Consider the following 12,236-nt stretch of genomic DNA (forward strand, 5'->3'; position numbering starts at 1 on the left):
GGGATATCGTTGAAGCATTGACAAAGGCCGACGGACCACTCGGGCTTGGGGCGATGGAGATTGAAAATATTCATATATAACTTGTGCTTGCAAGTTACTATTTGGTGAAGAAAACTGATGAGCTAGTGAGCTAGTTAGTTACTTAGCTAATATACAGGTTTAGTTAATTACTTAATGAGAAGAGATCTGATTATTAAGTTGTTATATATATAGTCCACAGTTCATATTAGCGATCATCAGATATTGTCTTTGGGAAGTTCGTCTACCTAGCAAGTGAGCACTTTGTTTCGACCAAATAAAAAATAAGAAGCAGGCTTTGCGATTATTCGGTTTACGTTTCTGCAGGCCATGAAAAAGTGGAGATTTTCTGTCAATATTTCGGCCTTTCTGGTTGTGCTTTTGTGTGCTTGTGTATAAAGTGCCGGCATTTAATTAGGTGAGCTTGCAGACTTGACATCTGGGTTCTGGGAAAGATCACTCTTTCTAAACAAGTTTATCATCACAAAGAGGTTCTGGACCATTTGGATTAGGGGTGGGCATTTTGTACCGAAAATGCGGTTACCGACCCGAATCGCATTGAATTAAAACGGTTTCGTTTTATGATCACACCGCACCGAACCGTATAAAAGCGGTTCGGTTGCAGTTTCGGGTCATAAACCGTCCGATTTAAACCGACCCACACAGAATTTATTTTAATTACATTTTATTTATTTATTATTTCTTTATTGATGGAAATGTTGGTTTTCAATATATAAGAAATCTATTTTTGATTAAGTTTTCAGTTTGTAATAAGTTGCTATGTTTGCTTGATGATTGATATATATATATATATATATATATATATATGTGTGTGTGTGTGTGTGTGTGTGTGTGTGTGTGTGAGTGTGTGTGTGTGTAATAAGTCGCTATGGTCTTTCTGCAAGTTACTTGATATTTGGGTGATATTTGCCGATTTGTGTGGACTCTAAATGCATTCAAAATTTATTTATGCTTTATTGAAATTGTTAGGTAAAAATAAGCCTGATTTTGGCCCGCTCTTTCTAGTTGAAATTAATAAATCGCTCCAAACCGAAACTGACCTGCACCGCACCGAAAAATGGTGTAACCGAAATAATCGGTTCAGCCCTTTTGTAATGCGGTTGCGGTTTAATATATAGGCCAACCGAAAAAAACGGTTTGGGCCTCAAACCGAACCGAACCGCACCGCACCGCGCCCACCCCTAATTTGGATTCTATTGCTTGGGTATATATAACTCATATCAACAATATCAAGTCAGAGATATTTTGAAGACGATTTATGTCAAACTTATTTCCGCCACAAGAGAGGAGAGACACGAAATCACAAAATTAATTAATGATGAGATATGAGGGAGACCTTTCATTTCCAAAATGAAAGAAAATATCTGATCGTCCTTAAAATCGACATCTAGGACTTTTTGAAATATACATTTGATTGTTATGAAAAATCAAAGAGCAAAATAATACTAACCACACGCAATGAAAAAGTAGCTTTGCATGCGGATATGAATGGTTCCACCATCGACCTTCACCACTAAATGAGAGTTATTATGAGACTAAAAGTTGGGAGCTGTTTGAGAAGATTTCAATATGTAGAAGGGTCGACGCTATCGGTAATTTCTAAACCAACTCTTTGAACATTGGACACCTAATAATACACAATGTATAATGAGTAGTGTGGTCCATTGATTAAACGAAATGGGAAAAAAAAAATACATCTAATATTTTTCTTTTATTTTCTGTTTTCTAGACAAGAAAGGACGTAAAGATGAAAAAAATTAGGAAATGACATGCTTCGACATTGTGCCGTCTGCCATTAGCTATCATTGTACTCGTAGAGATTCTAGCTAGAAAGAACACTTGCGTGAATGAAATATTATACATGAAAATGTTGTATTTACAGAAGTAGGGGCATAACCATGAAATTTGGTCTCAAGGACTAAAATTTCGACGATTGAGGAAATATCGACCCTTCAGAAAATGGAAATTTCGATGGAAATTTCGAGCAAATATCGATATCGATAAAAAATCGACAGAAACTATGAAAACCTGGAGAAAAACGTAAAAATTTTAAATGAAAGTTTAGGATGTGTTTATTTGATCAATTATATACTCTATTTCCAAAAAATATATATAGCAAATATTATTACGTAACAAATTAGGATAGTATATATTGTTGTTTTCCCTTTTTCCAGAATTTGAATCCAATTTGGTCAACTTGGGCTGTTGATTTGGTCAACTTGGGCTGTCGGCCCACGAGACGAAGATGACGAGATTTCGTGATTTTCGCCCAATTTCGCGATATTTCCTCAAATATCGCGATATATCGAAAATTTCTCACGAAATTATCTTGGTATATCAAGCTAACCCAAAAAACGAAATTTTCGCCGATATTTCGGCGAAAATCTCGATTTTTAAGTCCTTGTTTGGTCTATCATGGGTGTTGGGCCTGTTGGCCTCGAGTTATGATGACTTGTTGCGTTACTTAAAACCATGTTTTCTATACTTGGGACTCGACTGTGGATTGCATAAGGCTCCATCTCTTTGACACAACAAAGATAAGGTTTAGGAAAAGAGCAGAGGATGTAGCATACAATTGGTTATATGAGTTGGTGGAGAGGCCGGAGGCGTGTGGTTCAAGTTGGAGAACATAGTTCCTTTTTTAAGGGGCTTTAAATGTTGTTTTATTTTATTTTATTTTTTTATACAAAAGCTTAAATTAAAATAGATGGAAGCCTTGAGGGTCTAACTACATATTTGAAATTAATATACGAGAACATTGAAGCGATGAATTTGATGTCTTGAATGATCTTGATCAGTCTCCAAGGGGATTGGTGGACTCCATTAACAATGTCAATAACTAATTTCGAGGGCGCTTGGTGTTGCCCACAAATGCGTCTCCATTAAAGTCACACGTTCTGATGCGGTAGCTCAGCGCTCTGTGGCCTTCTATCAACAATTGGTCCGTCTTCCCCCTTGGCAGGGGTTTCTTTATGCTTCAGTTTCAGAGTTTGGAAGACATGCAAAAAATCTGGTCGCTGGGATCGATTAGTTTGCAACAGGGGGCCCTCCGTCTAATTAAATGGTCACCTTGCTTCTCCCCTTCTACGTACAAGAACACATTTGCCCAAGTCTGGGTTCGACTTTGGGACTTGGGGTTTGATTTCTGGGAGCAACAAACATTGTTCGAGATAGCTAGGGGAATTGGTGTCCCCTTGAAACTCGACTCGCGTTTGGTGAACCGAACTGTGGGGTTGTATGCTAGGGTTCTAGTGGATGTGGATCTTTCTCAGGCTTTGCCTCAGCAGCTGCGGGTGACTCGTTCTACAGGTCAGCAAATTGTTATCGGAGTGGAGTTTGAGGCTTTACCGACTGTTTGTTTGAATTGTGGAATTGTTGGGCATCAAAGTACTACCTGCAAAGTGTTGAATGTGGTGCCCCCTATGGAAGATGCAACGGTAGTACGTGGTCGATCCCTCCAGCGATCGAGTCGATGGCAAAAAAAAAGTAATGCATCGCGTAAGAATTCTAAACAGAAGATAGAGAACGACATGGTGGGAAGGCAGGCAGTACTGGAAAAAGTGATTGCTCCGGTTGACCTTGTTCCACTCGATCAAGTGATGAAGGCCAGCAAGGTGAATTCGGACCAGGTTTGTCAACAAAATTTCAGATCAGGCCTCTTCTTTTGATAGTGTTCCTCCGGGGTTTCAGAGGTTGGAGCCGACTGCCTCTGAAGTCGGCATGGCTTCTACTGGTGATACCACCTCTCCAGGGGATTGTGAGAATGGTAAAACAATCTTGGAGCCTTCTTGTTATGCGGTTGACCCGGCCTCTCTTTTAATTGGTGAAACCTCCAACATTAGAGAGGAGGGTGAGTTTACACCAGTCGTGTCCAAAAAAACTAAAAAACAACTTCGGAAGCTAGATAAACCTACTGCTAAAGTGCAAGGTAAAAAGTCAGTGCAAGGTAGAAAGTCTGTTGCAGGGCGTGCTCTCATGCTTAAGGGAGCAAAACATAAGCTTTTTTAATGAAGCTCCTTTACTGGAATGCCCGTGGAATCGCTAATGATGACACTCAGCGGGCTCTCTTAGACATGGTACGTATTCATCGTCCTCTTTTTGTTTGTCTTTCTGAACCGTTTATTCTGCTCGAGAGTATCAACAGGTCTTTTTGGAGATCTCTTGGCCTTGTTCCTATAACAACTAATAACCGTGGACTTCAAGCACCAAATTTGTGGGTTTTGGGTCAGGAAGCACTCCAACCTACTGTAATTTCTTCCACAGATCAACAGATCACCTTTTCTTGTTCACTGGATGGTTTACTCTGTGTTATTACTGCGGTCTATGCGAGGACTACCATTGTTGGGAGAAGAATGCTTTGGCAGGATCTTTCTATGATTAATACTTCCCAGGTTTATGGTCGCCCATGGGTGGTTTTTGGGGATTTTAACTGCATTCTTGGAGCGCATGAGAAGCGGGGTGGTGGTTCTCCCAATTTAACCTCCTGCATGGACTTCCAGCAGATGTGTACTGTTTGTGGCTTAATTGACATTCCGACCAAGGGTCTTGCCTACACTTGGTCTAACCGTCGTATTGATGAGAAGTTGGATAGAGCTTTGGGGAATTTGGAGTGGTTGGAAGCTTGGCAAGTTATGGAGTGTAGCACATTAGCAAAGTCCACTTCTGATCACTGTCCAATTTTACTATCATTCCAAAGATTTGCTCTCCCTTGTCATTCTCCTTTTAGGTTTCAGAATATGTGGTTGCAACACCCGAATTTCCTCCAGCTAATCCGGGAGTTTTGGACCACACTGGAATTCCATGGTTGCCCGATGTTTATTTTAAGCTCCAAGCTTCGTGCCTTGAAGTTAATGCTTAAAAACTGGAATAAAGTGCATTTTGGTAACATTCACACAAGGGTGGAGGCTACCAGGCAGGCTCTGGATGGGGTTCAATCTGAAATTTGTAATCTGGGTCCTTCTGATGAAAGGTTCAGCCGCGAAGATGATGCACATGCGCTCTTTCAAGTGGAGCTTTCTTTGCAGCACACCATGCTTCGAGATAAATCCCGGGTGAGGTGGCTCAAGGATGGTGATCGTAATACTGCATTTCTGCATAACTTGGTAAGGATTTGTCGCTCGAATAAATCCATCACCTCTCTTTTTGATGGGAGTGCCATTTTGCAAGATCATGATTCCATTGCCAGTTATATTGTTCAACACTATACAAACATGTTTACTAGAGACCAGGGCATTATTGATACGAGCCTTGTGGAAAGAACCATTCCTCATGTGGTTACTGGAGCGGACAATGAGATTCTTACTGCAATCCTTACACATATGAGGAGATTGTGTTAGCAGTTCAGTCTATGGATGGTAGTAGCTCCCCTGGTCCTGATGGGTTTGGAGGTGAATTCTTTAAATTCTGTTGGGATATAATTTCCAAGGATGTGATTGCTGCTATTAGAAGCTTCTTTGCAACTGGGTTCATTCTTCCCCACTTTAACTCCAACCTTATATTTTTGGTATCGAAAGTTCTTGAAGCAGAAGACATTAGTGACTATCGTCCAATTGCTCTGGCAAATTTCTCTTTCAAAATCATAACCAAAATAATTGCTGATCGTCTACGTCTAATTGCTTCAAGGATTGTCTCGAAGAATTAGAGTGCTTTCATCAAGGGAAGATCAATTGCGGACCCTATTATTCTTACCTCTGAATGCATGAATCTCCTTGACCATCGGTGTAAGTATGGGAATATTGCCATTAAATTTGATATAGCAAAGGCATTTGACACAATTGATTGGCATTTTCTCTTCAAAGTGCTTAGTACCTTTGGGTTTGACTCGGTATTTGTGAGGTGGGTTCATTGCATTCTTCAGTCAGCATATCTCTCCATCCTAGTTAATGGTCAGTCTTGTGGGTTTTTCACTTGTTCAGGAGGAGTGCGCCAAGGCGATCCTTTATCACCAATCCTTTTTTGCCTTGTGGAAGAGGTGTTAAGCAGGGGTCTGTCCTTCCTTGTTTCTCAAAGAGAGATTGATTGTATTGCTGCTCCTGGTGCTTGCAACCCTCCTTCACATGTGCTATTTGCAGATGACATTATGGTGTTTATGCAGGCTTGCCCCCTTGGCCTTAAGGCCATTACCGAGTTTATAGAGGAATATGCAGCTAATTCGGGTCAGATTGTGAATAAAAACAAGTCATTGTTGTTCTTAGGGGCCTCAGCTCGTCCACGGCAGACTCTCATTAAGCAATCATTGGGCATTCAGTTAGGAACACTTCCTTTCAGCTATCTCGGAGTCCCCATCTTTCAAGGTTGTCCTACTAGTGCTTTTTTACGTCCGATAGCAGATAAGGTCCATTGTAAACTCAGCTCCTGGAAGGGTAAGTTGTTATCTCAAGCTGCTAGATTACAACTTATTGATTCTGTAATACAAAGCTTACTCATCTATAGCTTTCATATCTATGCCTGGCCCCGTTCTCTCTTAAAAGTGGTTCAAAGATGGATTCGTAACTTCCTTTGGAATGGGAATCCATTGAAAGATGGAGGAGCTTTGGTTTCTTGGGATCAAGTATGTCAACCTAAGGAAAGAGGTGGTTTGAACCTAAAGAACCTTTTTGTGTTAAACCAAGCCTTGCTACTTAAACGTGGGTGGGAGGTCGTTTCTAACGTTTCACCTTCAGCAAAGTTTCTTCATGCTCGTTTTCTTTCAGATGGGTTACAACCTTGTACTTACTACAAAAAATCCTCAGTATGGCTAGGTCTGAAAAGAGTTTGGCGAGTTCTACTCTCCAAGCTTCGTTGGATAATTGGAGATGGCAATTCGATAAGGTTGTGGAAAGATAATTGGATGGGGGAAGTCTTAGGTGAGGCTTTTCATTTGGATCCCCAAACTTTGGGGCAACTTGACAATAAGATCAGTGACTTCATCGTGCATGGAAGATGGGATTTGCCAGATTTTCTCCTCCAGGCCTTTCCTGATGTTGCGGCTGTTCTCACCTCTCATACCCTTCCTTTCGAGCCTATGAGGGACCAGGTTGTTTGGTCCGATACTTCATCGGGTGTTCCAACGGCTAAGGATGCGTATGGCACCTTGTCCCATTCGCTTCCTAAGTTACATTGGGGTTCGTTAATTTGGCATAAGGCAATACAACCACGGAAGAGCATTTGCAGCTGGAAGATTCTTCACAGGAAGATTCTTAATGATGAGCGGCTACAAAGGAGGGGTGTGGCCCTTCCATCTAAATGCAGCTTTTGTGGGTCAGCTGGGGAATCATGGGAGCACCTTTTGTTGGAGTTGCATGGTTTCGAGTGTGATTTGGAGGTGGTGTTTTAGCATGTTCAAGTTCCCTTCCGTGCAACGACACTCTATACATCAGCTCCTTTCATCAACCTTCATCTCTTATCTCTCTCCCTCAGTGAAATTGCTTTGGCGCATCACTCTATGCAATCTTTTTTGGTGTTTTTGGTCAGAAAGGAATCGGTTGAGACATGAGGGTGGCACCTTCAACCTCATCAGGTTCATGCGCTTTTTCTTATTGACCTTGAAAGAGTCAGCAGGTATGGCTTTTGTCCATTCTCCCCCAACTTCAACTTATCCTATTTTTAATATCTTATTACTTTCATCTTTGAGAGCAACCGCTCCTCGTTTCATAAAAGTGACCTGGACGCCTCCCATTCCCCCTTGGGTCAAGATTAACACCGACGGTTCTTTTCAGGATGCGGACAATGCTGGCTATGGTGGTATCGTTCGTGACGCTGAGGGTGCTTTTGTCCATGCTTTTGCTTCGAGGGTAAGAGTTCCTAGTGCCCTTGATGCTGAGGTTCTTGCTTTCCTGGAAGCAATTGGGGTGGCTAGGTCACGTAATTGGCGCCATTTGTGGATTGAGACGGACTCAGCGGTAGTGGTTAGATATTTTGCGTCCCCATCTCTTGTCCCTTGGAGGCTGCGCATTGTGTGGCTAAACGGTATGGTTTTAGCGAGACAATTGCAGTTACGTGTCACTCACATCTTTCGGGAAGGGAATGTTGTGGCAGATGTGTTAGCTAACTATGGTGCATCTCATGAAGGTACTCACAGATGGGATTCGTTGCCCCAGTTTTTGTCTTCTGCTTTTGGTCGAGACTTTGTTTCATGGCCGGCCTATAGATTTCCTTGTTGATTAATGGTTTAGTCCTTGTTTGGTATGATGTCCTTGTTTTGCTGTTCCTTTTGCTTTCTTTCTCTTTGTATCTTGGGATGTAATTTTTTGATGGTCCTTGCTGTTGGTTAGAATTTTTGTGTATTGTTCCATGGCTGGCCTTGGTCTAGTCCTCCAGCCAGTTTGTATTCTCCTTTTTTCTTTAATAAACTTTCGAGAGGGGACGAGGAGTTAGTCCCTCTCTCGCTTTCCCAAAAAAAAAAAAAAAAAAAAAAAAACAATAACTAATTTCGAGTCTCCTTCGAGGGCTTCAAATGTTGTTGGATGCGTAATGTTATGTGAGAATTGTATTTCTCGAGTCAATGCATCATTCTTATCCTTCCATCATAAGCAATTGATACATAGGCTATAGGATTCGAAAACTTGCCATCTACTTGGATGAGAATGATGGTAAATAGATGGATCCCCAATAGGTGAAAATACGTGGTGGCCGGCCGGTCACCTCAGGAAGCCTACATTATTCTTTAGTAAGCTCGATAAAATCCAACATTCCAACACGTCCCTTCACTTGTAATCTGGATTACGTTTGATGAAAGACTAGGTACTCATTAATAAATTACTTATTTTCCAAAATTAAAGTTTTATTTTGTGTCCGGGCATCACCGTATCTTATTGCTCTTTCTATTCAGGATTGGTCGTTGTGTGCCACCACCTCCTACACATGCATTTCAAAATATCCAACTTAATTCTTATCGGTTTGTTTAAAGTTGTAGTTGATATGTTTTCTGACGACAGATTTGTGTTATATATATATATATGCTGCCTCTACTTATTCCAAACTTCTGTGTCAAAATGACTGACTGTCATATATAGCCAATCTATGAGATTCAGCTTGTCCTCAAAGGAGATTGATTCTTTATCTTAATTAATGAATCAGGTAAAAACTTTATTCATGTACAACCTGCATTGCTTGCTTGGTAAAAACAAGTAATAAACCTCCCAAGTCCCAAATCAGCTACAAAATTGATTATGCATGGAAATAGAATTAATCTAACTATTCCGATTACTTATTCTGCAAGTAGTATATATAGCTAAGCTGTTGTGTCTGAATGAAACCACATTATAAGGTGGCGTATAAAATTTTTCACAAATTAAAAATGACTTAATTTACTACTGAAATACAGTTATTAATTTGTTCATTCCTCCGGAGGATCCTGTACTTCGATGCTTTTTTTATTTTTTTTTATTTAAACATGGAGAAATGCATCTTTGGAAGGGCATTTGGTCGCCCACTCCAACCTACATTAAGATAACATTATGTAGTTAATAACAAAATTAAATTCACAGATAAACGTGATTACAATGGTATTGTTAATGAAGAATTGCACATACCTTTGGAGGGATCAAAACCTCTAGCTTTGAGCTCGGCATGCTCTTGACAAAGGGCACATAATTCGCAGCTGAAATGCACGCAACAATCACAACATGGCTGGTCGGGTAAACAGAACTTTTTGCGCAGCTTCTCTCTATAGATGCATGAATAGAGCCACTGACATTGAACCATCATCAACAACCCATACACGCAGCCTTGGTTAAAGCATGCTAAGCACCATTTACAAGCTCCATTAATATGATATAGAAATACAATTTTCTATGGTTAATTTTTGCGACAACACATTAGATAGTCTTACATTACATGTTCTGTTTATCAAATGATTTATTTATTATTTGAGTTCAAAATTACTGGTTGTTTGAATGTAATAAGATCTAAATTAACAGGTGGGTAAAATAACATGCGGTATTGTCCGGAACGAAAATGTAATATGAAGATTTGGCTAATAATGAGGCCACCTAGGGCCGCCTATTACATGTACCAAGTATCCATTAAAATTGGGTCTTATTTTTTCTCATTTTTGTTTGCTTTGTTTCCCTGCTTTATGTCTGGTTCTAATTTGGATATCTAGTATATGTAGTGAATCTATAGGCACCAAAGGTCATTGGCCCAGAGCATGAAGCTCTAATTAGGCTCATTTCATCTCATTTCTGTTGCCCTATTGTATCTTTAGTTCTAATTATAAATTCAAGTATATATAGTCAATCGATCTACCGATCTGGACACAAATATAGAGAATTTGTATGTGAGTATATGATACGAGACTTACAACTTCGTCCTTCATCTACAATTTCTGCAATCCGACCGAAGGTGACGCATGGAAGAAGACATGTTATGCAACCTAGACGAATACATAATTACATGATCAACACCATCAATTTCTTAACGTTCATATTAAGGGGTTGATCAATTTTCAGCACAGAAAAAACGAGGGACAGAGATATATACTTACATGTAGGGATATCTTTGTAGCAATGACAAAGGCCCACAGACCATTCGGGCTTGACGCGATTGAAAATAGTCATATTTTCAGCAACTAATTGGTGAAGAAAAATGATGCAACTTCATTACATTATGAGAACAGAACTTAAGATTAAGTTGTTATTTATAGTACTTCATAGTTCATGTCATTGATTACAATTTGTCTTTGGGAACTTCGCTCGGGAACTAATTGAATAACATATTCATTGTTGTTTGGTATACATAGTAAGTTAGGACTTTTAGGACAGGCTTTGTTAATATTCTGCATACGTTCAATTAGCTGGCCATGTCACTATCAGGACCTTCATCATTTTCTCTTAATCCTCCCTTAGAAAACAGAAATGGTTTACTAATTTTTTTTTGGTTTTGATATTGTTTTCTTGTGTATAAAGTGATGTATTTGAGATTAAGTATTTTGAGTTTTGTATTAGGGTTTATGCATAAACACTAAATTAACACCATATGTAGGCAATTCAATTGCAGTCCTCAGACAAATTTCCTGCATTTCAACCTTGGTAATTATTAATTAAGCAGTATGTGAATCCGTTTTTAAACGGCTGTATGTGCACTTGACTTAAAACTTCACAGTTTATATATTAAAGAAATTAAAGAAAATGAAAACAAAAAGTAACAAAGAGATAAAGATTCGTGTGGCTATGGCAGGATCAGGTATTGGAAAAGTCTTGTGGCTGTTATCTCACTTTGTTGGACAAATAATTGAGGAAGAAGACTTCACTTCAATATAATTGACTTGTCATTTAACTCGTAATAAGATACTTCATCATCCATCTGCAACTTGAATCTGATTTGAGTTGCTTTCCTTTTTGGCGATCGAAGAGAATATGGCTGAGGCTGTTGTTTCTTTTCTCGTGGAAAGAGTTGGTGACTTCATCATTCAAGAAGGCAGATTGTAATACCCCGAAAAATCCAAATTAAATTCCATGGATTTTTAGAAATGATTTCACGATAGTAGGAGCGAGTACGAAGCTTGGAGAAGTTGTGGAATTAGTTCGAACGATTTTATTTTCGAAAACGAACGTTTTTAGGGGGTCAACAAAGTTGACTTTTTATACGTTCAAAATTTGGGAAAACTTCCTTCATGAAAGTTGTAGAGCTCGTCGATACGAGTTCGTGGACATGTGGAACGCAATATTTGGAGTTCGTATGAATAAGTTATGAATTTTTGAAAATTGGGAATTGTCTATAAATAGGAAATTTTCTGATTTTATTTTCATTTAAGGACGAAAAAAAGTTCTTTTTGCGGAAAAGCCCCCAGCCCTCTCCGTTCTCTCTCCTCTGTTTCTCGTCAGACCCGGCGGGTTTTCTCCGACCCGACCCGGACTTTTCTCTCTCCTCCGGCATCCTCCGGCCACGACCCGGCCTTCCCCGAGCTCGCCGTCGCACGCACAGCCTCCCTCTGGCCTCCCCTTGCATCGCCGCTGCTCCCAGATGGAGATCGAAGACACCCAGCCATGCAAACCCGACCCGGCCGGAAATCCCCGATTCCGGCGTTGCATGGGCCGATCGTTCCCATTTTCGTGATCTCCTCTTCATGCTGATCATCCCCATGTAAGCCTTTCATCACGATTTTGTGTATAGAACGCTAGATCATGGTTTGACTTTTTCGACGTCCCTGATTTAATCTGAAATCTGATCGGACGCACAGGATTAATCCAACTTCAACGCTTGATCTAGGACAATCT

At 40.1% G+C, this 12,236-nt stretch overlaps 2 protein-coding genes across 2 annotated transcripts; one reads left to right on the forward strand and one right to left on the reverse strand.

Annotated features, from left to right (window-relative positions):
• Positions 1–4,046: 4,046 nt before the first annotated feature.
• Positions 4,047–5,375, forward strand: LOC133711805 (uncharacterized). Its single transcript, XM_062137898.1, has one exon. It carries the CDS (start codon positions 4,047–4,049, stop codon positions 5,373–5,375), a length of 1,329 nt encoding a protein of 442 aa, XP_061993882.1.
• A 3,851-nt stretch (positions 5,376–9,226) lies between these two features.
• Positions 9,227–10,652, reverse strand: LOC133712243 (cell number regulator 10-like). The gene is made up of 4 exons (XM_062138355.1): positions 10,505–10,652; positions 10,322–10,393; positions 9,552–9,761; positions 9,227–9,458 (listed from the first exon to the last, which is right to left on the reverse strand). The coding sequence occupies exons 1-4, from the start codon at positions 10,575–10,577 to the stop codon at positions 9,403–9,405; spliced, it is 411 nt and encodes a 136-aa protein (XP_061994339.1). The 5' UTR covers positions 10,578–10,652; the 3' UTR covers positions 9,227–9,402.
• Positions 10,653–12,236: the final 1,584 nt, after the last annotated feature.

Source organism: Rosa rugosa, chromosome 5 (genome assembly GCF_958449725.1).
Source record: "Rosa rugosa chromosome 5, drRosRugo1.1, whole genome shotgun sequence".
Taxonomy (NCBI): Eukaryota; Viridiplantae; Streptophyta; class Magnoliopsida; order Rosales; family Rosaceae; genus Rosa; species Rosa rugosa.